The sequence below is a fragment of the Pipra filicauda genome, unplaced genomic scaffold (assembly GCF_003945595.2).
Source record: "Pipra filicauda isolate LSUMZ 115617 unplaced genomic scaffold, ASM394559v2 scaffold70_size2993248_pilon, whole genome shotgun sequence".
Classification (NCBI taxonomy): domain Eukaryota; kingdom Metazoa; phylum Chordata; class Aves; order Passeriformes; family Pipridae; genus Pipra; species Pipra filicauda.
Genome location: NW_024104876.1, coordinates 147,084 through 173,447, shown reverse-complemented (window position 1 = coordinate 173,447; position 26,364 = coordinate 147,084). Strand labels below are relative to the sequence as shown.

The 26,364-nt window shown below is 49.4% G+C and overlaps 3 protein-coding genes and 1 long non-coding RNA gene across 5 annotated transcripts in view; 2 read left to right on the top strand and 2 right to left on the bottom strand.

The window, feature by feature from the left end:
• The window catches only part of PIAS1 (protein inhibitor of activated STAT 1), a 54,380-nt gene extending 47,779 nt beyond the window's left edge, over positions 1-6,601 (top strand). Inside the window, 6 exon segments of the mRNA XM_027714710.2 lie at positions 1,279-1,439; positions 2,416-2,546; positions 2,830-3,007; positions 4,081-4,223; positions 4,446-4,483; positions 6,231-6,601. Of these exon segments, the coding sequence (XP_027570511.2) occupies positions 1,279-1,439; positions 2,416-2,546; positions 2,830-3,007; positions 4,081-4,223; positions 4,446-4,483; positions 6,231-6,527 (948 nt within the window). The 3' untranslated portion in view covers positions 6,528-6,601.
• A 5,931-nt stretch (positions 6,602-12,532) lies between these two features.
• On the bottom strand, positions 12,533-18,111 carry CALML4 (calmodulin like 4). Its single transcript, XM_027714712.2, has 5 exons — positions 17,856-18,111; positions 17,700-17,730; positions 16,277-16,417; positions 15,459-15,647; positions 12,533-12,847 (listed from the first exon to the last, which is right to left on the bottom strand). The coding sequence occupies exons 1-5, from the start codon at positions 17,856-17,858 to the stop codon at positions 12,750-12,752; spliced, it is 462 nt and encodes a 153-aa protein (XP_027570513.1). The 5' UTR covers positions 17,859-18,111; the 3' UTR covers positions 12,533-12,749.
• LOC120324803 lies at positions 17,609-23,693 on the top strand. 2 transcript variants are annotated; one of them, XR_005566406.1, is made up of 3 exons: positions 17,609-17,691; positions 18,410-18,590; positions 19,610-23,693. It is a non-coding gene; the product is annotated as an uncharacterized LOC120324803 (long non-coding RNA). The 2 variants fall into 2 exon arrangements; XR_005566405.1 differs by lacking the exon at positions 17,609-17,691 and having other exon boundaries at positions 18,331-18,590.
• Positions 19,391-26,120, bottom strand: CLN6 (CLN6 transmembrane ER protein). Its single transcript, XM_027714717.2, has 7 exons — positions 25,977-26,120; positions 24,842-24,956; positions 24,049-24,147; positions 22,096-22,284; positions 21,892-21,947; positions 20,873-20,995; positions 19,391-19,781 (listed from the first exon to the last, which is right to left on the bottom strand). The coding sequence occupies exons 1-7, from the start codon at positions 26,057-26,059 to the stop codon at positions 19,493-19,495; spliced, it is 954 nt and encodes a 317-aa protein (XP_027570518.1). The 5' UTR covers positions 26,060-26,120; the 3' UTR covers positions 19,391-19,492.
• Positions 26,121-26,364: the final 244 nt, after the last annotated feature.

Sequence of the window (26,364 nt, the reverse complement as noted above, 5' to 3'; positions counted from 1 at the left end):
TCATTTGGAGCCACAGAGAACCATCCAGGTTTTCTCTCCTTACTCTTGGTGCTCCCTGAGCTGGGAGACTTGACTGTGCCCAAAAGACAAATGAGCCATTGACCCACCATCTGGGAGCTCAGGATTCCTGACAGACACGGATCAGGGGGCCTGGCTGTGCCTGGGGTTGGTTATGGGATGGAAATAATGTGCTTGGTCATGGCTTTGGGGGGAGGGGGTGCCAAACACATGGCACAAAAAGCACCTCCTGCCGTGGGGCTGAGGCTCTGCCACCACTCCTGGGGCTCCCCTGGGAATTCTGTGCCCCCCTCCCATCTGCTGGGGAGTTTGGGACAGTGACTGAGAGCCAGAGGGAGGAAAAACAAGCGAGATCCTGCAGCTACCCCGGGGTTGCTGGGAATGGGGTGGAGGGATTTCTGCTTAAGGGGAATAAAAAAAAAATGAAAGCATCATGGAGGAAGTGGTGGCCTGTGAGTGGAGCCTTTGTTCTTGAGATTGTTTTGAGTTTGGGGATATTGGGAGATTGGTGCCATCCTGTGGCATCCCTCTTGTACTGCTCAGGATCAGCCTGGCCACGGGGCTGGGTTGAGCCAGGCCTAAAACCAGTTCTACTCCCACCCACTGCTGGAATTGTGTATGTTTTAGCCAAATAGATATAACTCCAAACTCCTCAGTATAAACAGTTCTTAATAAAGAATTGTTTTGTTGGTTTTTAATGTGGGAAAAGCCTTGTTTAGACATTCCTACTTCTTACCTTTAGTGTGGTCAGTCCAGGCCCCTCCTAAGCTGCAGTGTAAGCACTTGGCCACAGAACAACTGCTTGGGGTTTGTGAGGAGAGGGAAACTTATTTCAGATAATTATGAAATGCTTTTCACTGTCTGATCAATTTTGCATTCAGTGTAATGATACTTTAATGGTAAAATACTAAAGAAGAAGAATTCTTTCTTTGGTCCATCCAGGACATTGGTATGTTCCAGGTGCTCAGTGAACTCTGTATTTTGTTTCAGGAATATGGAAGGTTGTATTCTTAGTTTCCTTGACCAAATATTCTTTAAAACATGATTTTATTCACTTTGATGCCATTTCAAACCTACAGGAATGAGGCAGCAGTGGATGTGCCACGTATTTTGATCAAACCTCAGATCTGTGCGAGTTTTCCGGAGTAAAACTCAACCTGTCCCTTTTCAGACAGGAAACCCTTGATGGTTAATTTAATACTAAAATAACACAATCTTGTTTTAATCTTGTTTTCTTGTTGGTTTTTTTTCCTCTTCCAGCTTGGTAAGATGCGTCTGACCATCCCCTGCAGGGCCCTGACCTGTTCCCACCTGCAGTGCTTTGATGCCACTCTCTATATTCAGATGAACGAGAAGAAACCAACCTGGGTTTGCCCTGTCTGTGACAAGAAGGCTCCCTATGAACATCTCATTATTGATGGGTAAGTAAAGCTTGAAGCCAGATCAAGGGTGTGCCTCACACCCTCTGCTCCTTGTCCACGTCCAGGGCTCTGAATTCCTGGTGATCTGGCTGGGACTTGTTTTCACTCATCATATTATTTAATTTCCCTGCTGTTGGTGAAGAATTAATGACCAAATACCTCTTCATTCAACGTTCTGGAAGAACTGTGCTCATCAAACTATTAAATTTAATAATAATGAAAGGTATTCCTTCCAATCCTGGGGAAATTTTTGAGCTGTCCTGCCTAAAATGACCCTTTTTTCCCCGTGGTCTGTAGTGCTGAATTCCTGGGTGAAAACAGCACATGTTGTATATTCTTTTAATGGAGCAACTGCACAAAGCTGGTATTTTTTAATAGCAGACACGTTAGAGCAAATAAATCCTGCCAGCCCTCCAAATCCATGTACAATTCCATGTACAATTTCACACTTGGGGAGTTGCCATCTATACAAAGTGACACAGAGATTGATTCCCTGGTACTGCCTCCTTGCAAAACATCAAAAAAATAAAGAAATCTAGGCTTGGTCTGTGCCAGGTGTGTATTCTTGGGTTTGCATTTGAATTTCTTAGAGAAGAATCTTCTTTCCAAAGTGTGATAAAGGAAGAGAACAAGTTGAGGCTTCTGAGGATACCTCAGAATGTTTGACTCAAAAAAAAAAAACAAACAGAAAAAAATACCAAAACAAACAAACAAAAACATCAGAAGCAAAACTAAAACCCTGAGAGAAACAGAACCCCAGTACTTTGAAATACATGTGCACATTTTCCTCTTAAATAATATTGGAATTTTTCCCATGGTTCCTTTTTGTCAAGGAAGCAGATGAGAGAAAGGCAGAGCAATGAAAGCTTTTGTTTTAACCCTGATTCAGACTTGCATTGACTAATAAAGGTGTTGGAGGAGAAAAAAGGAACCGAGCTCTTCTGGAGGACTGATATCAAATGTTTTTGGTGGCCAGGTTGTTCATGGAAATCCTGAAGTTTTGTACAGATTGTGATGAAATTCAGTTTAAGGAGGATGGATCCTGGGCTCCCATGAGATCCAAGAAGGAGGTGCAGGAAGTTACAGCATCTTACAACGGCGTGGATGGTAAGTCACGGTCTGGGGGGTGTGGACTGAAGTTCCTACAGTGGGAACCCTTGAGTATTGATGGTCCTTTAAGCTCTCAAAATGCTCATTTTTAGATGTATATTTGTAGCTTTAATGATCATTTGTGACAACAAGTACTTGAGTAATACCAGTTTGGGGCTTTTAAGTTAACCAACGTTGTGTAATTTTGTCGTCTTGAGTTACAGCTTTATAATAAACTGTGATGTTCTGATTGTAGTGTTGGTTTAAGCTGCAGCTTTTCCTGTTGACTTACTTTGTATAGGATGCATAAGCTCTTCCTTGGAACATCAGGTGTCTTCTCACCAACAGTCAAATAAAAATAAGAAAGTGGAAGTGATCGATTTGACCATCGACAGCTCGTCAGACGAGGAGGAGGAGGAACCATCTGCCAAGAGGAGCTGTCCTTCCATATCTCCAGCATCACCATTAAATAATAAGGGGTGAGGATAAAATAGGCCAGTGCAGAGAGAATATGCTCATGATGGACAGAAGTCATAAACTTCAAAATAAATTACATCTGGAAAGTTCTGTATTTGGGTTGTATCCTCATGTAGTAGCTTAGAGCACGTGGGTTTGCTCTCAGCTCACAAGGCCTAAGATGGGAATCACAGCTTTGAGTTGTTAAGTGTGCAACACAATGAAATATTTCAGTTATAGTTGTGAAAATGGCGTAAAATGGTGCAAAAAATTGTGGCTTCCAAGCCTGTTCTTTGCAAGTCTGGGAGTGCTTTTCTTCCCTAGGGAACTGGAAAAGCAGCACCTTTGGAGAGAGCAAGGAGAAGCAGGGTGTGGTGTGGGAGGGTTTGGGGTTTGCCACAACCTCGTCCCACCTGAGCAGCCAGGCTGGAAATAGCTCCTGGTTTACATAAATATCCAGGGATCAAAACCAGGCCTAAACCAGAGGGATCCTGTTGTTGGAGTGATTCCTCCCCCAGGAATGGGAGTGACTCAGTGACCACTTAAAACTCCTCAAGACCTTTTTTTTTTCTGTCCTCATTTGCTGATTACCTTGTAGGGTATCAGTGTTGTGTTGTTCCACTGATTCCTGGGGGGGTTGGGGTTCAGGATTCCTTTGGGATTGTCTGGTCCTGGCTTGGGAGTATCAATAACATATTTAGAGCAGAAATTGCAGTATCATTTACAGGGAGAGTCCTCAGTTTCTGCTCTTTGAGACTGAACTTTCCTTTTAATTTTGCTGAATTTCACGTGTCTTGGACTGAATGAACCCTGCTGATAAAGGGTTTTCCTGTGGGAAAGCCTGGGGAACATGTGTTGCTCATGTTTCTTCCAGTTCCCTACAAGATCCATCGAGGGGCATTTGTGAAGCTTTGACATTTAACAGTTGCACATCTTTCACAAAGTTCTTGATGCATTTTGGATCATTGAGTTAAATTGGGAAAATTGAAATTTAAATTTGAATTAGGAGCTAAATTTGAAAATAAACATACCCTGCATGGGACAACAAGAAAGCCAAGACTATTCTATGTTTGTAACAAGCTTTTGTTTCCTGCAGCATTTTGAATTTACCCCATCAAGCATCTCCTGTGTCAAGAACACCAAGCCTTCCTGCTGTTGACACCAGCTACATCAACACATCACTTATCCAAGACTACAGGCATCCATTCCATATGACACCAATGCCTTATGACTTGCAAGGTGAGCTTCTGGCTCTGCACCTCTAAATACAGCTCTCCAAGCAATAGTAACTATTGTAAAAGAAAAACAAAAATAGGTTAATATCTCTGGTAGTGAAAAAAATCTGAAGTGTCATCAATATTATGCTGGTTTTATTTCAAAATAAATGGTGAAGATATGAGGAGGTGCTTTTCTTTTTTCATTTTGAGAAGCTTAATTTTTCTTTTTTTAATCTCTTCACAGGTTTAGATTTCTTCCCTTTCCTGTCAGGAGACAATCAGGTAAGTCAAGGCAAATCAAGTCCTGTGGCAAACATTCTTTTCCAAGGCAGGACTTGCTGGCCTGACTGTGTAGGAGCAGATTTATGATGTAGGTGTGAAATTAGGGAGGCTGCAGCTTTCTTTTATCCACACAAACTGTGACCAAACACAAGCATTGCCTAAACACAGGTGAAGGATGAGGCACAACAAAAAACAAATAGTTGGGTTAAGCTCAGCAGCCAGTTTTTCTTGTGGGATGACCTTGGGCTGGGGCTGAAGGTGCAGCAGCACCTCCTTCATTTTCCAGCCCTGAGGTCCCACCCCTGGCACTCTGGACAGTCCTGCTGGCTCACTTTTCCTCCAGGAAAAGAAGGGGCTGGGGTGTCTTACCAGCCCTTCCTGCAGTGCTAAGCAGGAAAATGGCACTAAATACAGAGGGATTCTTTCATATCTTAATTAAGAGCAGAGCCTGCACTCTAGAATTTGGATTTAGGAATATTCACTAAAACACAGGTAAGTGAATTACTCTGAAACAAGGAGTGCTGCACTGACAGTGCCAGTGCAGAAATGTTGGGGAGCAAGGTTGAACAGCCTGAATGTTTCATCACAGTGGAAAGAAACATTGAGAGCAAAATCGCCCCACAGAAAAGTTGTATTTAAAACCTGATTCCTGATAGCTCTTGCCTTTCAGGGGCTGCCCCAGAGAGAATAACCTAGGACAGCCTTGGCTCCATCCCATGGGAATAAACTGGCTGTAAATGCATTTTTCACAGAGTTTCCCCAGCTGGGGTTGATGAGGGGATGGCACAATATTTTTTTTTTCGAATTTTGGGGAATTTTGCCACCAGGGAGTTTTTTTTAAGAGGTAAAACAGTGCTGCTGCTTCCCCTTCCTTCCTGGTTTGGGTGTGTGGCCAATCCTGTTCCCTTGGCAGTGTTTGCTCTTACCAACACCAGCATTTCCAATTCCTTTTGGAATTCTCAAGGCAGTTTTGCAATTCTGAAGCCAATTTCAGGATTCTGAAGCCAGTTTTGAAATTCTGAAGCCAACTTTGAAATTCTGAAACCAATTTTGAAATTCTGAAGCCAGTTTTAGGATTCTGAAGCCAGTTTTGAAATTCCGAAACCAATTTTAGGATTTTGAAGCCAATTTTAGGATTCTGAAGCCAGTTTTGAAATTCTGAAGCCAATTTTGAAATCCTGAAACCAGTTTTGAAATTCTGAAGCCAGTTTTAGGATTCTGCCAGTTTTAATTCTGCAGCCAGTTTTAGGATTGTGAAGCCAGTTTTAGGATTCTGCAGCCAGTTTTAGGATTCTGCAGCCAGTTTTAGGATTCTGCAGCCAGTTTTAGGATTGTGAAGCCAGTTTTAGGATTCTGAAGCCAGTTTTAGGATTCTGAAGCCAGTTTTAGGATTCTGAAGCCAGTTTTAGGATTCTGAAGCCAGTTTTAGGATTCTGAAGCCAGTTTTAGGATTCTGAAGCCAGTTTTAGGATTCTGCAACCAATTTTGAAATTCTGCAGCCAGTTTTAGGATTCTGCAGCCAGTTTTAGGATTGTGAAGCCAGTTTTAGGACTCTGCAGCCACTCCCTCTTGGCTTCAGCCGCGCGGGGCCGCGGAGCTCAAACTCCTCGGCGTCGCCCCCCTCGCCGCAAACCTCGTGAACCCCCGAACCCAGCAGAGCCTTAGCTTAACAAACCCCTTCACTTTGTGCTGCTCTGAATCCAACCTGTCCTGTGTCTGAAGTTTAACTTGTTGTTTTTCCCCCCAGCATTACAACACCTCCCTCCTTGCCGCCGCAGCCGCGGCGGTTTCCGCGTCCGATGATCAAGAACTTTTACACTCCCGTTTTTTCCCCTACACTTCATCCCAGATGTTTCTCGATCAGCTCAATGCAGGAGGAAGCAGTTCCCTGCCAGCCACAAATGGTAGCAATAGTGGCAGTAACAGCAGTCTTGTTTCCTCCAACAGCCTGCGAGAGAATCATGGGCATCCCGTTGCAAGTAGGAGCAGCACGGACACGGCGTCAATCTTTGGTATCATACCAGACATTATCTCATTGGACTGATCCTTTTTGGACAGAGGAAATCTTTGTGCTTGGTTTTTACTTTATGTTAGAAACATAAGACAAAGTTTTGTTTTGATTTTGGTTGTTTTTTTTTTCATTTCGTTTTGTTTTCGTTTTTTTTTTTTTTTTTTTTTTTTTTTTTCCTTTTTTAGGGGGAAAAAAAAAATTTACGTGTACAGAGAACAAAAGTATATTTTCAGTTTTACTTTTGTATATAAACCTAAGATGGCCTCACTGGTAAAAATAAGAAAAAAAAAACACAAAAAAACCAACAAAAAAAATAACAAAAACAAGGAGCTTCAGTTCATTTTTATGGATGCTGAAGATTTTACACCTGTGCATTTGTCATGTGAGTTTCTTTTTCTTTTTTTCCCCTCTAGTTTGGACACAAATGGCATTATTTTCCTCACAGTAACATAACCAGGAAAGGAGCTGAACTTCTAAAAGTTCAGGCTTGGGAGAGAGGGTTTTTTCTCCTCTTGGAGACATTTCCCTTCGGTGGTGGAATCTTAATTCCCCCATCCCACGTTCAGTGCAGATTTTATTATGCTTAAAGCAGAGTAGACCCTGCTCTGCTTCCCTTCTGTTTGCAGGACAGAGCCTTTCAGGAGTGGGTTTGGTTTTTTAGGAGTTTTTTGTCATCTCTGTGTGACCCTTTATTGAATTCCACACTTCAATCAAGCACGTGGCAAGTTCATCAGTGACAGGACCTGAGGGAAAGGCAGGGAAGCTGAGTCAGGGAGGGTTAGGATGGATCCCAGGAGAAGGTTGTTGAGCACTGGAACAGCCTCCCCAAGGTGTGGTCACAGCTCCAGGCCTGTTCAAGGAGTGTGTAAACAACACTCTCAGGCACGTGGTGGGTTTTGGGGTGTCCTGTGCAGGAGCAGGAGTTGGACTCGATGATCCTCGTGGGTCCCTTCCAACTCAGCATTTTCCATGGCTCAGTTATTCCTGAGGGCCAGACTCAACAAAATCCCAGGCTGAGGAATTCCTTGGCTCTGCTTCTCTGGGACATTTTTATGGAGTCCAGCCCCAAATCCCCGTGTCAACACGTTGGACTGGAGGGTTTTCTTTCTAAGAACTTCCTATAAAACCCTGTTCCAATGACTTTAAGATCTTAATCAGCAAAATACTGAGCATGTGTCAGTTTGAAATCTGTGGAGCTGTTTGTGCTTTCCCCTTAGCCATGCCTGTAGCAACGGCCTTGGCAATCAGGGCCCGCCTTGTTCCCTCTGGAAAAACCTCCTTTTAGCTGCAGTGGATCAAAAATTTCTGCTTCCAAGTGAACTTGTCAACTGAATACAAGGAGAAAATCCAACTCCCAGCACACTCTTGCATGGTTTGTGCAGCTGATCATGCTCTTGGGCTGCCGAGTTCACACTCATCCCAATGAATATTCAGTGTTCAGTGTGAGTCTGAAACCAAAACCCGACCCAAGCAACCACCCACCTGGATCCCAGGGACTCCCTATCCAAGTCTTTTAGGGAAGTGGCTTTCGAAATTCAGTTTTCTCTCTTTGGCCTTGGAATTGTTTTTGCTTTCCCAGATTTTTCAGTTGAACTTGGAGCCATATTTACTTCCTGGTTTCTTTTTTTTTTTTTTTTTTAACGTTGTGCATGACATAGGAAAAATCTTTTTTTAGAACTGATGGGTCATTTGGGCTGATCTGTTCTTCTTAAAGAGTGACAAATGTGTAAATAGCTGGAATGCAGTTTTTCAGGAGATTCTTTAAAGTCAGAGAAAAGGGGGAGGGAAGGAAGTTGATTCTCTTGTGTCCCAAAGTCCATGTCAGAGAGAGTTAATATTTCCTCTGGCGTGAAAAATATTTTTATAACTGGTTGAAAGTGCAGGTAACAAGTTTATCAGGAAAAGAGAGTTAAGGAATACTACAATTAGCAGATTCTTGTCTGAATTTTTCATGTCCAAAACTGTTGATTGCAGCTCTTCGCTTCGAGCATTGACAAGGGCCACCTTTTGCCTATGAAGTCGTCTCAGAAAATCTTGCATTGATTTAAAAAAAAAAAAAAAAAGGAAAAAAAAAGAAAAAAAAATCTTTAATCCAAGTAGCATTAGGTATTGCTGTATGATCAGTCGTATGGTTATTTGAAAGGTTCACATTATGTGGCATCAAAATCGTTTTTAGTGTTTTTACAGCATCCCTCTGCCACTAAATAGTTGACTTGAATTTTGCAAAACAAAATGTTTGTGTTTATATGTATATGTGTGTGTATATATGTATTTATAGATCCGTGTGTGTGAGTTCAAAGTGAGTTAAATAGTTTTTCCCATGCATGTGTATTTCATACATATCTGGCTGATATATATATTTCACCATACACCAATTTTATAATTTATTAAATGTCAGTTAAAAAAAAATAAATAAAAGGATAGAAAATGGGAAATACTTATTTTTTAAACAGTCTGATTTTGAAGTGATTAAACCTACACTAGGAATATATCTCATACCTTGTAGTCATGGATACTAACCTGGTAACTTCAGAGCATATTTGCTATGATCTTTGTAAATCTGGAGTGTGGCTGCCCTGGGCTGTTCCAGGAGCGTGTCCCAGGCTCTGGAACACCAGGAATCCGGGAGAGCCCGCGGCTGCTTTTCCGACGCTCGTGGCGACGTTTCCATTGACTGTGTTGTTACAGACGACCCGAAGAGCAGCTTTGTGTCACTTTTTTGGTATTAAAATCTTGTTATCGCATCCAAACTGCCCCGTGGGAGTGTGTGGTATCCCGGGATGAGGTGACTGATGCCTGGTTTTGGGAAGGTGAGGTCGGCCGACGGCGTCTTCCAGTTCCTGCCGGTGCCCCCGCGGGGGGAAAGGCTCTCAGTGCCCCGCTGGCATTTTTAACCTCAGTGCTCTGCAAAGAAGGGCCAGCAACGGTCTCCAGTCCTCCTTTGTGGTATTATCCATGTGCTTTGTGAGTATTCCTGTGTCGTGCCCGGGTGTTCCTGGAGCTGGGTAATTCTCTGTGCCTCTGACCACGGTGAACGTTGCTTGGTAGAAGTCTCAGTCTGAGTTCTCCACCATTCCCCGCAAACCTCACTCCAGAACTTGGCTCCTTTAGGTCACAAGTCCTGGCTTGTGCTCCTGCTCCGTTCCCTGCAGGTGGCAGTTGCTGTGATCCTTAGGATAGCGGTCCCTTATCCCAAAATTCTTCCCTGAGAGGAGTGGGATGTGTGTCCCAGAGCTCCGTGTGTGTCCATGCACACACGGCTCCTGGAGGAGCGGGGTGGCTTTGAGTCACTCCTGCATCCTTTAGAAAAACCCACACTAAACTATCCCTTAAAAACTTCCCAGCACTTCCTTAGGGATGGAACAGCAATCCCAGGCTTCCCCCCTTCTCTCTGTGGCAAAGATTCCATAACCCTTTCAAGGATGGGATGGCTGATGGCTTTTCCTTGGACTTTGGTGGACCTGCCTCCCAAAGCAGAGCTGAGGACTGTGAGGAGAACGTTTGAAAAGTTAATTTTTATTGCAGTTTAACATTTCAGGGTTTTAAGCACATTTTAAATAGAAGAGATTTTGGTTTTATCAGTGTAACTTCTTTTCTTTTTTTTTTTTTTTTTAACAGAACTTAGATTTCTAACAAGGGAAAATTGCTGGTGGTCCCCGAAAGTGCTGCTGTTAATTGTTTTAATTAACAAAGGGAAAAAATGTATATAAGCAGAATATTAAAAATTACCATTAATTCCATGAATTTAAACCTGTCATTCATTGCCTTAAGACTTTTCTCCTAGTTTCCATACTTTGGCATGCCAAACCAGTAAATGGCTTTTAAAAATGTATAGTAGACCAATGTCAGTTTGTATAAAAGTACCAAGTGAAAATATTTATTATATGCATTGGAAAAAAAAAAAAAACCTGGTTTACCTATTGAATGTTACCTGTTTCTGTAGAAATCTTTAGATGTAATAAAAAGCATTCAGTTATGTTGTGTTTCCTGAGGGGGGGAGAAAAGGGAGGGAGGGGGCAGAGGGTGATTCCTGTGGTTCTTTTGGACCTGGAATGCTTTGCTTTTAGTTGTTTGTGGCTTGGGGTGTCTCACTCTTGTCCCTCCAAGCTCTGCCAACCCTGCTTTGTTCCCTGAGTGTGTCTGAGTGTGATTCCTCTTTGCCAGCTTTCCTCTTTGCCAGCTTTCCTTTGGGAATGTTCTTCCCCCCCAGCCTGTTGGGATACAGCTGCCTTCTGGAGTAATCCAGAGGGATTGGGAGCTGCCCAGTCCCCGTGACATCCAGGCTTTTCCACTGTGTGTGTGAAAGGATTTGTTCTCCGCTGTCCTGGGCTGTGGGGAGTGATTGGATCAGTTGGAATTCGGCTGTTGGTGCCCACTGGGAACAAGTGCTCTCAGTGAACTCCTGGTGTGATGAGCTGCTGATGCTCAGTGAGGGGTTTGCTGTGTCCTGGGGCTCGTGGAGCAAAGTTCTGGAGAGCTCTGGAGGCAGGGAATGACCTCCAGGGTGTGGGAAAGCTGCAGTGTCAGGTACGTGGGGGTTTATCCCAACACTGGGATTAACTGAGTGGTGGGAACAGACTTACCAGGGAATTCCCACCTTTTGCTCTCAATTTAACCTGCTCTTGGTTTTCCAGGGAATCTCACCTCTCATCCACTGTGTGCTGCTTTTCTGGGGTGTTGCTCAAGTGAATATTTAGAGAAATTTGGTTTTCCTGCTTTATTTTCTATCCACAGAGTAGGAAGAGCTCATTAAGAACTAAGGGGTGTGTCAGTTTTCCAGGGAGCAAAGTTCCTTTCCCCTTGGAGTGTGACCTGCTCAGAGCTGGGACGCATCAGGATCCAGGTCTGAGCTTCCTGGGTTGATCTGGAACTGCTGTGACATCCACAGGGACCTGGATCTGGATCAGGGGGGTGGCAAAACCAAATGGTAAAACCTGCTGCTTTTCTTACCTGCAGGACTGGAAGATCCTGGATCTCCTTCCTTTTCTGGCACAGCACTTGGCATGTCATGGAATCTCTTGTGCTTCCCCCCCCCCATGTAATATTCCATGAGGATAATCCCTATTTTACCTTTACAGAGACACTGATTTGGAAAGTTGAGATTTGCTCTTTGGGGTTTTTTTCAGTTTCTAACCAGGTTTGTGCCTGTTGTGCCCTGGGTGATGCTGCTGCAGCTTTGTGTGATCTTCCTGAGTGGCCTTTGTGTCTTCTGGGATAAATGAATCATGGAATGCGTGGGATTGGAAGGGATCTAAAAGATCATCTCGTTCCAAGCCCCTGCCATGGGCAGGGACACCTCCCACTGTCCCAGATTGCTCCAACCTGGCCTTGGACACTTCCAGGGATCCAGGGGCAGCCACAGCTTCTCTGGGCAACCTGGGCCAGGGCCTGCCCACCCTCCCAGGGAAGGATTCCTTCCTAATCCATTGGATCTGCTGTGCCATGATTTAATTGGTGATTATTTCACAGAGCAAAGAGTGAGGGGATTCAGGATTAAAAAAGGGGAGGAGGGAGAGGAAGAGGCTCCTGGAGGCAGAAGCCACATCAGACTCGTAGGAACGTGGGTTCTTCCAGAGGGTTTTCCAGGTTGCTGCTTGTGCCCTGCCTGTGCAAAGCTGATTTCTGTGCCATTTTCCAGCTGGCTCCAGAGATAACCTGCTGAATGTTCTCCTAAATTCCAGCTACCCCTTTATGGATCTTACCAAGGCTGCTGAGATGGAGGTGGAATAAGATCAGCAGGAACTGCTCTGGGTCCAAGCGGTTTTAATCAGTCTGAAGTCAGAGAGCTGGGGAGGTTTTTGCTGGTGCAGAGAAGCTGAGCTTTGCTGGGCCCTGTTTTCCCTGCCAGGCTGTCTCTGGGAGCGTGTCCTTGGCACCCAGCCCGGAATGTGGGCACAGATCCGGGCACCGGGCACGTGATGGGGATGTTGACTTGGGGCACCAGGAGACCTTCACCACAGCTTATCAATTCTGCCACAATCCCCGGGCTTAAATGCATTTTTTTAACCAAGAATTATTTTTTTAAAGCACACCACGTGTTGCAGGAGGGGAATGTCACGCTCGGTTTAATTTAAATAACTCACATTTTGTGACACCGTTTCTCCAGAAATGAGGTGGGAACCTGTGTAAGTTTAAGCACTGTTATAAAGGCAAAACAAGGCTTTTTAAAGGCAAATGATCCAGAAGTCCAAGTAGGAAAAATTGAAGTGAAAAACAACTTTCAGGTCCTGCTTGTAGCAAACCTCCTGTAGGATTTCAGTAGTCGACCGTGGGAAGGCAAATGAGGCGAACAAATTCGTCGTATTTTATTGTTCCATTTGGCCCAATTTTGGCTTCTTTCAGCAGGTCATCAACTGAAAAAGAGCAAAAGGAAGAGACAAGTTTGAGTGGCATTTATTAGGGGTGTTGTGATCTTCCAAAGGAAGAGCAGCAAGGCAGGATTTGGGGGTTTCAGGGATTTTTATCAGAAATAATAATTTCTGGGATCAGCGAGGCGCCAGCCAGGTGATAAACTAGTGTTCTTAACACTGATTTTGAATTTCATGTCTAACTTTCCAGAGCAGAGCTGTCCATCTCTTTGAGCTCCACATGGGAAAACCTCACAAATTCTGTCCAAATCAGCTTTTTGGTAAGACCTGGTTGATTTAACTTGAATTGCAAACCTGTCCCTGTTCAAATCAGACCAAACTACGTGGGGATGCAGGTTTTTCCTGCCCATTTTTAAGTAGATTGGTGTGATTCTGCTTCATGTTGACAGGCCTTCAGTGTTTGAAGGCAGAGAACACCTTCCCAGCTGGGGCTCTGCAAACACTCGGAGGGGAGTTGTCACCAGCAGTGGTGACACTTCTCATTCCAGCTCTTGGCAGTGACAGCACTTATTATACCTGTCTTAAAACACTCTTTTCTGTACAGCCTAAACCATAAAAGGTACTTTTCTTGTCAAACAATGTCAGGGAAATAGAAGTACATCAGGAATGCAGCGTTGGATGACGCCGCTCCTGGGAATTGGATGCCACTTCCTTGGGATGGCAGGAGAGGAGGTGAATTCCCTTGGGCCTGTTTCCTTCACCCCTGAGAACAAACATCAGGGCATCCCAGCAGCTTTCCTGGGCTCAGTTCCTGGGTCAGGCATCTCGTGCAGCCCAGGGGAGCTTTGTCCTCCCAGTGCCCCCAGCGTGTCCCTGTTTTCCAGGATCACAGCTGGATGTGGTGCAGAGAGGATGGAGAGGAGCTGCTGGGTTGTGCACCTGCATTTTTCCTTTGATATTCCATTAGCAGGGAACTCTGGGTGTTTGGAGGCCGTTGGTTGACCCTGGAGACACTGGGATCACACATGGGATGTGCTGAGTACAAGTCCTCCATACTCTCCTGCCCGTTTTTCCTGGAATTGCCTGTCCAGGGCAGTGCTCCAGTGTCCTCCCAGTCCAGAACAGGTGAGAGCAGGTCAGTGGTGACATTTTCACCTGTGACCTACTTGGCTGAGGGCACCAGAACTTTTCTTCAGGCTGAACAACCCGTGGGTGTTTAAACCAGACCCCAAATGCTCATCCTGGAGCACACGATGATTTTGCAGTTGCCAGTTGTGAAATTCGGGGGAAAACCATGGGAAGGGGGAAGAATTTAGGAGGAAAAAAGCTGCTTTACAGTAAATAGTTGTGGAAGGTGTCTCTGAACAGCATCACCTGTTTGTAGGTCTGTTTGTATCAGTGAATTGAGGGGTAAGTGGAAGCTGCTGCAGGATTTGGGTGCAGTGGGATAAATGAGGGGCTGTTGTTCCTGTAAGGTGAGGAACAACTCCCTTTCCATGAGATCTAATCCCCCTTTCAACAAGAACACCCTGCTGCTCAAAGAATACCCTGTCCTCAAAGCCTTCTGAGGACACAAACTCAGAAAATAATGAATTCTTCCCAGAGTGTTTGAAAACAACACAAGAAAAAATGTCTGAGTTTGGTACAAGGGCATTAATTCCAATGAGTGAAGGCTTTTCTGGAGCCACTGGAGAGGGAAGGGCTGTGCCAGCAGTTCCTGGGCAATGGCAGATGCTGATGAAATGGAGTCTGTCCTGGTATCAAATAGTTCCAGCAGCTCAGAGCTCAGGGGGAAAAGCCAAGGGGGGAATTTCTTGAGGAGAAGCAGCATCGCTTCCTGCATGAGGATCTGCACAAGTGAGATCCCAAAGGAATGGGAAATCCCCCTGCACCCCCCAAATCTTCATAGAAAGAGGTTCTTCCAGGATGCCTTTAATCAGGGTTAATGTCTCCCTGTCCTGGCTGTGTGTTCAGCCCTCAAAATGCTCTGGAAGTGTTTGCACATGGAAATAGCTTTGGGAATTATTAGTCCAGTTAAATTGAAGAAAACCCTTGGAAGAAATTCCTTGTTGGTGTGAAGCTGGGGATGGTGACTGCACTGAGCAGCTCTGGTTAAATCTAAATTCTATTTAACATCAGACAGGACAGTTCTTACCCCCTCAGGGAGCCTAAAGGGGTCTGTACAGGAGAGAAAACTCCCTCCTTGCCTGTGTTAGTGTGGGAATGTGTTTAAAGAGTTTAAATAAGTACATAAAACATGTAGGGCAAAAAAAATAATCCCAGAAAGGTTTGGGTGGGAAGGGACCTTAAAGCCCATCCCATTCCACCCCCTGCCATGGGCAGGGACACCTTCCAGTATTCCAGGCTGCTCCAAGACCCATCCAGCCTGGCCTTGGACACTTCCAGGGGTCCATCCACAGCTTCTCTGGGCAACCTGTGCCAGGGCAAAGAAGGTCTTGATCATCTTCACCTTCCAATTCCTTCCTGTTGTGCCCCTTGGGAGGCAAATTTCTGACAAACTGGACAGGTTTGGGGGTTTATACTTTTTTCCCTTTCCCATCTCCTGCTGGCACAGGCCCTTCCTCATCCCAGGTTTGTCTGCAGAGGAAAATCAGGGAACGAGAGGACGGGGAGGGTCTGATCCAGGTCTCAATACCTTCCTCCTCAGAAAGCTTCTCCCCCAGCCTGGTGAGCTTTGCCCTCAGCTCTGCCACAGGGATGACTCCTCTCCTCTGCCTGTCGATCATGGCCAGCGCCGTCAGGATTTCCCTCTCGGGCTCCTCCTGCTTCATCTGCCTGTACATGATGTTCAGGAAGGTGGAGAAATCCAGCTCTGCGTTTCTGTCTGCCAAAGGAAGAGATTCTCCAGGAGTGGCTCAGTTCTGTGGGGTGTGTATCCAGAATTCAGCTTTCCCCTCCTCATCCCCCCCAGTTCCCCTTCCTGGCGTTTCTCTTCCCTTTTGCCTGCCTCTGGTCTGGATCAGGTTGGGCCACTACTGAGGGCTTTCTCCTGTCTTAAACCCCCATTTCTAGCTTTGCTAAACTCGTGCTCTGAACTTGCATGCAGAATTTTTAATCCACCCCACCTTATCTCATAATTCTTCTTCAGTCTTTGTGATTTAAAGACCATAACCCTCCATATCTGCAGAGAAATACCTTTCTGTGCTCTTCTGCTCTGCTGGTTGGACTGGACAGTTCCCCAGCCTCAAAGTCCACATCCATGTCTTTGTCTCCCATTGTTCTGGAAGTTTTGAGGGTTTTAATGGCACTGTTTTAATCTGTGGACTGGATCACGTTCGTTTAGCACATCACAACGTGCTAAAATAATCAGGGTTTGGTGACTGCTCTCGGTTGTGCTGGTTCACCAGAGAGTGGATGTTACTCCCGGGCTCCAGGCAGCCTCCTGACCCCCCCAAAAAATGAATTTTTCCAACCCTAATGCAGGTGTTTTTGCTGCCCCTGCCCCGTGCTCACCGATCCTGTGCAGGTGGAGGTGTCTCTGCACCTCCCCCGGGGTCGGGCTGGCTCCCAGGCACCTCATCACTGCCAGCAGGTCCGAGGCCTTTATCTTCCCTTTTTGTTTCTTGTCATACAGGGAAAAACATTCCTTGAACTCTAATTAAAAACCAAAACTCTGTCAGGCCGTGTAAGATCACATTGAGCCGCCCGTGCGACGGGGCCGCTCCCGCCGCCTGGATGGCGCTGGAAGGATTCCAACAGGGATATTGTGTCGGCTCCGGGGTGTCTCCTTGCAGGGAGGGTGATGGACAGCGGGGGAAGGAGCCAAGGGCAATTAAAACCCCGGCTGGGGAACGCCGGGGATAATTGGGGTCCTTCAGCCTAACGAGGGGAGGCTGAAAAAGTGGGGCCAGGCTTTCAAACCTGGAGGATATTATTTAAAAAAAGTGTTTTCCTCTGCCTTCCTGGGGGTGGGAGAGGGGGGTGAGAAGGCCGAGGGAGCGGTGGAGGAGGATGGGGGGGATGGAGGAGGATGGGGCGGTGGGGTGGGGGGGGGGTGGAGGGTGCCGGGTCTGCAGCATCCCCCTCCCGCACCCCTCGTCCTCTCCCCTTCCCCCTCGACCTCGGCGCTTCCCAGTTTCCCAGTGACAAAGCCCGGCTTGGAGCTGACCTAGATAAGGCTGCTCCCGTCCCCTTCTCCTCATCAGGCTCGACACTGACAGCAAGTTGTGCTGCCCGGGGAAAATCCGCCTGTTTTGGTGCCATCCCTCCCTCCCCCTCTGTGCCCCCAGCCCTCCCTGCAGGGGGATGTGCAGAGTGCCAGGGCCCCTCGGTGCCCCTGGGTGCCCCTGGGTGCCGTGGCCTCCTCCCTCCAATCCTGCAGAGCTGCTGAGCCCCAGGGCCCCGCAGATTAACAGATTTGCAATAATACTCTTATTTCAGCTTTTCTTCCGCCGTTCCCGGAGCAAACCCAGTCCCAGGCCGGGCTCCCCTTTCCCAGGGAAGCCCCAGCGCCTCACAATGGGAACTTGTACCCCCTGCACCCCCCAATTCCTCCTCCTCCTTCGCTCCCATCACACCTCAAACCTCCCGAGCTGCAGATGGGCACCTGGAATATCCCCTGACCCCTGATGGCTTGGCCAGGGCTGACGTGTTTATAGGAGTGGGAGGTGGCTGGTGACTCTCTGCTGGTCCCTGTGCAACCCAGCCTGGGCTCTGGGGGTGCTTTTGGGGGGGCTCCAAACAAAACCTGGGGGGGGGATTTCCCTGTTTTCAGAGCAAACAGATCCCAGGAGAGCTGGGAGGAGGCCAAGGGGAGGGAGCACAAGCCCAGCACGAGACACTCTGGGGGGAAATGCCATTTTTATATCTATCCATCCTAATTTGTGAAGCTGATCTTGCTCATTAAAACCCCAGAGGAGAACAGAACCGTACGTACCATTGATCTGATCCTGGGACAGAAACTTTGCCTGGAGAGAGAAAGGGGAGAGGAAAGGAAAAGAGAGGGGGGAAAAAAAAAACCCAAACAGCTTTAAAATCTGGCCGGGGGGAGCACAGGGGGAGCGATCTGTAGGAGCTGGGATGCCGCACTCACCATGATTTTGGGGCCGATCCGGGTGTTCGTCGCTGCCCGTCGGGCTCGGAGGCGGCTGCTGCCACTTTTCTCCTCGATGAAGGGCTAAAGTCCCTCAGCCCCGGGGTGGAGGCGGCCCGGCTGTAATAAATACCCGCTGCTATGGCTACGAGACCTGATCCCTGCCTGGATCCCGCTGCCAGCGCCGCTCCCGCTCCACCGGGAAAAGGGCTCTGCCCACCCTGCCCCGAGCTCAGGACCCCGCTCGGGGGGTTTGGAGTCGTTTGGGCTCGGGCTGGTCGGGTGTGATCCCCTCCAAGAGCTGCACACGGTGGTGCTGGGACACAGATCCGGCCCTGCTGGAATTCGGTGGGGAAGGGAGGGGGGGATTTGCAGCCCTGCAGGGCATGGCTGGAGGGGTGTGGGCACGACAGGGGCTAATTCAGGTGGGCACCCCTGGTGATGTCCCTGTGCCCTCCCGGGGGGTCTGGATGTGCCCCTCAAGCTCAGCAGGCCAAGAAGGGATATTTGAGATGGTTTAAAAGCTCTTTATTGCCTGAGTTTTTATTTGTCAGCATTTAACAACTAGCAGGGGGTGAAGCAGCTGCTGCCAGGCTGTGGTGGAGATCCAGACCCAAGGACAAGACATTTAGTGACCATCATAACATGGACCCTGCTCTGTCACAGTGACACATCCAAGGTCCTGGAATGTGGTGGGATGAAGCTTCTCCCCTCCCAAGCTGCCGCAGGAAGAACGTGAGTCACTCAGCTTTGACCAAATGTTTTTATTCTCTGTGTTTTGCTGGAAGCTTGGGGGTTTTTTTCCTCCCCCTGCCACTTGGATTGTGTCCCACAGGGCTCTGACACAAATGGCACAGAGCTGAACCCAGCCAGGGATGCAGCTGGAGAAGGGGGGAGCTGGAGCTGCTGCTGCTGATGTCCAGGGATCACCCCCTCCCCAATGCTCCTTTTGGGTTGTTTGTGGGGAATTGGCCCTTTTGGGCAGGAGCAGAAGCTGCTGTTGGCACAGACCTCACGTGAGAGGGGTTGGCACTGGATTTCACCCCCTGCCAGAGGTGTTTTTTGGGCCGTTTGTGGGGAATTGGCCCTTCCTGCCCCAGGTCTGAGCTCCAAAGTGAGGGTTGACCCCGGGAGGGCTCCTGGGAGAGGCAGAGCCACCTGCAGATCCCAGGCAGGGCAGCTCAGCCCCTTCCTGGCACGTTTGCTCCTCTGGGAGCAGCGAGGGAGGAGCACATTCATCTATCTCCCTGTGCCAAGAGATTCCTGGCAAACCACCCCCCTCCCAGGCCGGGATGTTCTGTGGGGTGACAGTGGTGCTGGGGGGGTTCACCACTGGCTGGGATGTTGCCCCTGCTGTGATACAGGAGGGCTTTGGTGCTGTCCCATAAGTCCAGCATGGAACTGAGCTGTGGAATTGTGAGGGCACACAGGGAGACACCCCAACTCTGCCTCTGAAGAGCTACACTGTACCCCTATTTTTGGGGGGGAACACCCCCTCCCCAGCCAGGTCTAGTTATCACACAGCACCTCCTGCAGCCAAGGTCGGTCAGGAATTTATTGGAAATACATTAAATCTACGTTAGAAAAACTAGAATTCTTTTTTTTTCCCTTTTCAAATCGCTCCAAAATATCAAAACTTAGAAACTTTCCTTTGCTGCGTGGAGGTTGTTCATGTGCAGGGTGTAAAAGGCCCAGGGCTCAGGGATATAAATCACTCCAGGGTACTTCTTCCTGAGAATTTTGTCATTCCACAGCCAGGCCACCCAGCCAGCGATGAGGAGGAGGGTGATGATGAAGGAGTAGAAGAGGAAGAGCCCGTTGCTGTCCAGGACAAGTCCCTTCCTTTTTTGGTGCATCACTAAAGCCATCATGGCAAAGAAAGTGAAAATGTAGAGGATGAAGATCTGCCCCTCTGTCACCAGGTACCTGCAAAGGTCAAACTCCTGTTAGTGATGCCAGGAGGGAGCTCTGAGGGAGGGCAGCACTTCCAGCCTTAGGGATGAGCATCTCCCCTTTTCCCTGCTCCACATCCCCCCAAAGCTGTGCTGCTCCTGCTGCCTGATTTGTTTTCGTGACTCTCATCAGTAATTTAACACCTGGGCTTTGGGAAGAGAAGGGATAAAGGAATGTTCCCTTTATCCCTGTTCCCTTTATCCCTCAGTATGGGAAGGGAAAGGTGCTGGGCTCTCTGTGTCTGGGATGCTCAAAGGCAGAACCAAAGCTGGATTCTGGCTCCCACCCGTGGCTGTTGTGCTCATTTATCCCCAAATCCCCCTGGACTGTGCCTGGGGGTCAGCAGGAAAGGAGGAATTGCACTCCTGCCTCTTCAATCCCACACAAACCACAGAGATCCACACTGACCCACTGAAGGGAAGTGCAGGAGGGTACCTGGGGACTGACCAAATCATCTGGGTGATCTTGCCTGTCAAGAATTAATTTGCTGGATAAAACCAGTCTCAGCAGGGCAAGAGGGAACAGGGGTGGGTGAGAAGCTGTTTGGCTGCCACCAGGGACAGCACTGGGCAAGAGGAGGCTCATGAAAATGGGAAATAAATAAGGCCTCTCTCAAAAAGGCCCTTTGGACCCCCCCAGGGCTGGTGGGGAAGCTGTGACTGAGCATCCCCTGGGCTCTGGGTGGAGCTGTGAGAGCATCTCCAGCCACCAGGGAGCTGGGACCACGTGGATGCTCTGCAGGAACCTGGTGACCACCCCAAAAGCCTCAGGGAACTGTCTTAGGGCCCAGCAAACCTTGGAGGGGGGGAAGGCAGCAGTTCCTTCTGGAACTCTGAAACACCCCAAGCATGGACAGAATTCCTGCTGGGTGTCCCTGGAGTTGTCCCAACATCCAGAGGCTGAAGTGGCTGCGAATTTCAATGAGACTTAATTTGATTTTCCAGCCCTGCAGAGCAGAAGCTGCAGCAAGTGCTGCCCTGAGGAACAGAGAACTCTGCCTGGGGCATTCCCTGGGGTATTCCCTCTTCATCCCTGCCCATCCCTCATGGCCAGAAGCCCCTTACCAGTAGTAAAGGCTGCTGGGCCCCACCAGGAGCAGGGCAGCCACTGGCATCCTGCTCTCCTCTGCCACAGGGGTGAAGCAGCCCGTGAAATATATGAACAGGATCAGGAAAAAAGGGATGTACCTGCAAAGAGAAACAACTCCCATCAGTGGGATGACCCTGGGAAGTGTTTAAACCCCTCCCAAATCCAAACCAAGCACGTGGGCAGGTCCTGGGCTGAGCCCGGGGGTTAATTTGGTGAAAGAGCAGAAGTGGAATCTCTTGCTCTGGGATTCCTGCTGTGTCCACAGCCCTCACAGCTGGTGAGGGGCTGTTTGTGTCCTGATTGTTCCCAGTGCTCCTGCAGGTAATGAGAACTCCCAGTCTCAGGCAGGAAAAGCCCAATTCTGCTGATTAGGGCAAACCCTGGGCTCAAGTGCTCCTTGAACAATTCCAGTTGTTCCATTCCCAGGCTCTGAGAGCCTCGTGTCCTGTCCAAGCTGAGCTGCAGGAAAGCAGGATGTGCACCAGGATTTCAATAACCCCACAGAGCCCTTTTTTTTTATTTAGAAGAATGGGATTGTTTTGCTTCACAGCACTCGAGGAACAGCAAATAAACCAGGAAAGCCTGATGGGGAGAGATTTCCCTCTGCTCTGAGCCATCTCAGGATTATCTGGCAGCAGCCAAAGGGACAGACAGGCCTTCCTGGGGTCTCTGAGTTGGGGTGTTTGGGGGTCAAACCCCTGAGGAGCACAAAGGGGGGGTGGTCTGTCCACCTGGACATCCTGGGGAAGGATGAGCTGTTCCCTGCAGCTGCCCAACAACTGCCACATCCCAGAAATATCCCCGAGACAGAGATAAACCGGGATTTTCCAAGGGTGAGCTCCCCTGTAATCACCCTGGCCATGAGAACATTATCCCCAGCCAGCTTTCATCAGCTGTGCTTCAGGTTTTTTTCCACATTAAGCTCTGATCTGCCCAGATCTGCCCTTCCTCGGGTGATGTTCTGGGGCCTCCAGCCCGGCTGCAAATCACTCACCACATGGAATGACCCAAATATTCATCATAGTAGTAGAGCAGCTCGAAGGAATCAATCTGCAACACAGCACAGAGGGAGATTTAGAGGGGCAGGGGGAGCGGGGCCGTTCAGCAAGAACAGGCAGTTCACGTATTTCCTGAGTGCTTCTGTAAAACTCATCCTCTTTAGCAGTAACCATGAACTATAACTGTGAATCCTCTTTACCAGTGTCTCTGGCTTGAGGTTCTTGATGATGGGGTTCTCCCTGACAGACAGGTGGTGCTGGTACCCGCTGAAGATCAGGCGGTGGTTCACCGAGTCCCCGACCAGGTGGATGCTGGCCCCCATCACAAACATGATGATGCTCACGTAGATCATGGACCTGGGCAGGGTCTTGGGGGACCTCTCGATGAGCTGAAAGCACAGGGAGTGTTGGACAGCGAGGAGACACCAGCAGGGACACCCCAGCTCTGCCCTCTCTGACTTTTCCATGCTCTGCTGCTCCCGGCACAGCACCTGGAGCAGTTTCTCCACCAGAAATGAGCAAAGGTGAGCAACGAGAAGCAAAAAGGCAGAGGTTTTCTCGGGCTCTGGAGCAGATCTCCAAGGCTGGCTGTGCCCTCCAGTGGCAGGGAGAGCCTCCAGCACACTCAGCTCAGCACTCACCTCCCTCCCCTGCCTGAGAGACTTCAGAACTCCCCACAGGATCATTTTCCAAGGGCTCCTGTTGAACTGTTTGTTTTTTTTCACCAGACTCACCTCCCTGTGCATTTTCCTCTACAGAATAAGCTGTGTTTAACCCCTTATCTGGAAATATCTGATTCCCTGCAAAACCGGTCAGGGCAACTTTTTGGGCAGCAGTTGCAGTGCTGAGCTCTCCCCGCCCCATCCCGAGGCCTGGGGAGGCCACATGGGGCTGACTCAGGAGTCTGGGGCGAGCTCCTGGCTGGGAACAGGGAGCAGGAGCTCGGGGAAGGAGCTCCACACTCAGCCTGCAGGGCAGGGAACACCCGGGAAGACAAATCCCAGCTCGAGCGGTTCAGGCTCCGGAGGAGACACCGAGTGTGGGGCAGCATCATCCCAACCCCAGGATCAGCCAGGCCACCTTCACCTCCCTCTCCCCGCTGCCAAATCAGCTTTGCAGCCCTCCCCAAACAGGGAAAAGCTCCTTATTTGTATTTAATTTTGAGGCTTAACTTTCCCTTTCCCTGTAACTGCTGCACGAACGTCACGGGAGTCACAGAGGACAAGGAGAGCACAAGGTCCAGGAGGGCTCTGGTGGGATGGGAAAGGTCCAGGAGGGCTCTGGTGGGATGGGAAAGGATGGTGGGACACGTCCTTGGAGGGCACACAGCAAAGGAAACACACCTTGAATAACAAGTGGAATTTTTCTGTGCTGCCAGGGAAGTCCAAGACAGCAAATTTTAACCTGCTGAGCCCCCAGCCTGCAGAAGTCAGCTCTGAGGGGTCACACTGAGCCTCAGAGCTTTCACATCCAAAGAACAGACTCCCCAATACCCCTTTTTGGCCAAACCAGCATTTAAAATTTCACAGACAGACTCAAGAGAGAGAGAGAGAAAATAATTTACATCTTAGGACATAATTCAATTTCTAGCTAATGAAGGTTAAAATATATTTATAATTGCTTTCTCGTATCTTCTGGCTTAATATAAAAGGATTTCTAATGACCCCACAGTCTTTAACCTCTTAAATGGTTTCTGTGATCCAGTGGTTGGCAGCTGGAGCAAGATAAATTCCAGCTGAAGACACAACTCTAATGTTGAAGAGCAAGTGTAATTAAACTCTGAGCAATTTAGAAAATGTACTGTAGTTCCAACTGTCTCACAAGGTCTTTTAAGTCAAGGATGGATGTTGTCTTAAAAATATGCTCTGGGGAGAGGGGCTCTGACTCCTCCTGGAACCAGAATTCCCGGGGGAAGTGATTTGCTTTGTCTGTGCAGGAATTTGAGGTGTACTGAGGTGGTCACTGCTTTGCACTTTAAAAAGTGCCATCACAAATTCTTGCTGGAGTGGCAAACTTTAACCTACAGCAGGCTTGGGAATCTGGGAATAACCAACCACCCTAAAAAAATCTCGACCTTTACAAAACTGCATTTTTTTGGCCCTGTTTTTACAATGGCAAGGAAAGTTTCACACCTGCCCCCCCCCCAGGGTTACCTTTAGCAGAAGAAATGGTGTGATAACGTTGTAAGCCATGTGGAAATAATCTCCAGCACTCGGTTTGTTCAGAGGGAACCACTCCAGGGGAAGGATTATCTGAGGACAGGGGGGAAAAGAAGCACATCAGCATCTCCTCACAGCCCCATCACCGGGGGAAAGACAGGGAGAGAGAAAATCTTGGGAATGCTGCTGGTTTCTAATGGTCAGTTTGACTTCAGGCAGCTGTCAGTAGCCAGGCTGGGCTGCTCTTCTTGGAGTGAACATCCCAAAAAGCCCAGCTGGAAGTGAGTGCTCAGTGCACAGCTGAGGGTTCACTATCACTGCCTGAAGTTGTGGGGCCAAGGAAGGAATTTGGGAATCCTGCAGCAGTGGATCTCCCTTAACCCTCTGCCACGTCCAGGTGGCAGCTATAAAAAAATTCCATTTGAGGGGAATGGCCACTTCTGTCCTGCTCCAGCTGGAGAGCAGGAGCTCCAAGCTCCAGAGATACAGGTAAGGTATGGGAAGAGCAGCAGGAACCTCCCCAGTGCCTTTTGTTGTGAAAACATTAAGTTGTGGGATAGATAACATGGAACAACCTCCCCAGGTCCCTTTTGTTGTGAAAACATTAAGTTGAGGGAGAGATGGCACAGAACAAGTTTCACAGGAGACCTTCCCCAGGACTGGAGCAACACCCTTGATCCCAGTTACACCAGTGCATCCCAGAACAGCTCCCTCTGGAGCAGGAAACAGCCCACGGGGACCACCCCACCCCCCAAAATAAGTGGAGGCCTGTGCCCCCCTGGCTCACCATGGCGATGGGACGCCCAAAGTCCAGCACCCAGTTCTGCAGAGTGAAGTAGAACCACAGGTCCAGGTGGAACGGGGACGTCTTGAAGGTGTCCTCGCCCTTCACCGCCCCGTGCCTGGAGGGACAGAGGGACAGGGTCAGCCTGAGCCCGTGGGACGGGGCTTTGAGCACCCCAGGGCTCAAAGATCCTGCGCTGCCCTGGCTGCCGGAGCATCACCAGGCTTTGGGATTTATGGAATAACAGAGCTGAGGAGGAGGAGGAGGCAGGACAGGAAGGCAAAAAGCTGTTACTGTCACCAGCCCATCCCTGTGGGAAGACTCTTCCTGGCCGAGAAGCAGCACAAAAATCAAGGTGAAAAGTGCTGAATGAAGTGCAACTATTTTTAACTTTTCCATGACAAAGCAAAATCCCAACTCCCATGGCACCCAATGCAGCGATTCCTGGTGGTATTCCAGCACCGGGATGCTGGGGATGCACTATCACCTTCATCTCCCACTCTGCCTCTGCAGAGCGAGGCCTCATCCAGCCCTGCTGAAGTCCTTCCATGAAATGACCCTCCAGCACCTCTGGACCGTCACCTCCCCACGGGAAAAGGTGGAATTGCTCTCCTGGTGCCGAGACCGGAACGGCACCACCCGGATCAGCCTGGAGCTTGTGCCACCTGAGCCCACGGTCCAGAGTGGGAAAGGTGTCCCTGCCCACGGCAGGGGGGTGGGACGAGATGATCTTTAAGGTCCCTTCCAACCCAAACCACCACTCCGTGATGATTCCATGAAAGCCGGTGGATGGAGGATGAGGATGGTGGTACCCGGGATGAGCCGCTGTGCCCTGGAGGAGCTGGGAATGCCGCGGCTCCCTGGAAGAGGCATCCCAGGTAAGCCAGGATGCCCTGGGCAAGGCTGAATAGGGGAATCCTACCCGAGGCTGGGGGACGCCGACCCTCCGGGATGCCCGGGATGCCCTGGACCCCCCGCAGCATCCCTGCCGGGGCGGTGGGATCCGGGATGGGGCTGGATGGCGCTGGGGCGTCCTGGGGGGGCTCCGGGCGGGATGACCCGGGGGGATCGCACGGGGGGAGGACCCCAGGGATGGAGGAGGGGGGTTTCCCGTTCCCAACGCCGTCCCCAGTCTCACCTGCCCGGGAAGAGCGTCCCGGCGGGCGGGGGGGAGCCCGGGGCCGCCGCCGGGAACGGCCGGCGCCGCGCCGAGCCCTGCATGAGCCCGGCACGGGGGGTCCCGGTGCCGGTGGCGGTGCCAGCCCCGCTCCCGGTGCCCGTCCCGCTCCCGGCCCCGCTGCCGGTCCCTCCCAGCCCCGCCGGGCCGAGCGGCGGCTGCGCGGGGGCGGCCCCGGGACCGCCCCGTCGGGGCGGGGGCTCCGCGGATCCGCTCCCGGCCGGTCCCGCTCCCGCCTCCTTCCCGGGCAGCCGGGGCTGAGCTCGGGGGGGTCGGGACGGAGCGAGAGGAGCGGGGCGATGTGTTTAACCCCGTGTTCGGTGTGCAGGCGCTGATGGGACACACGCAC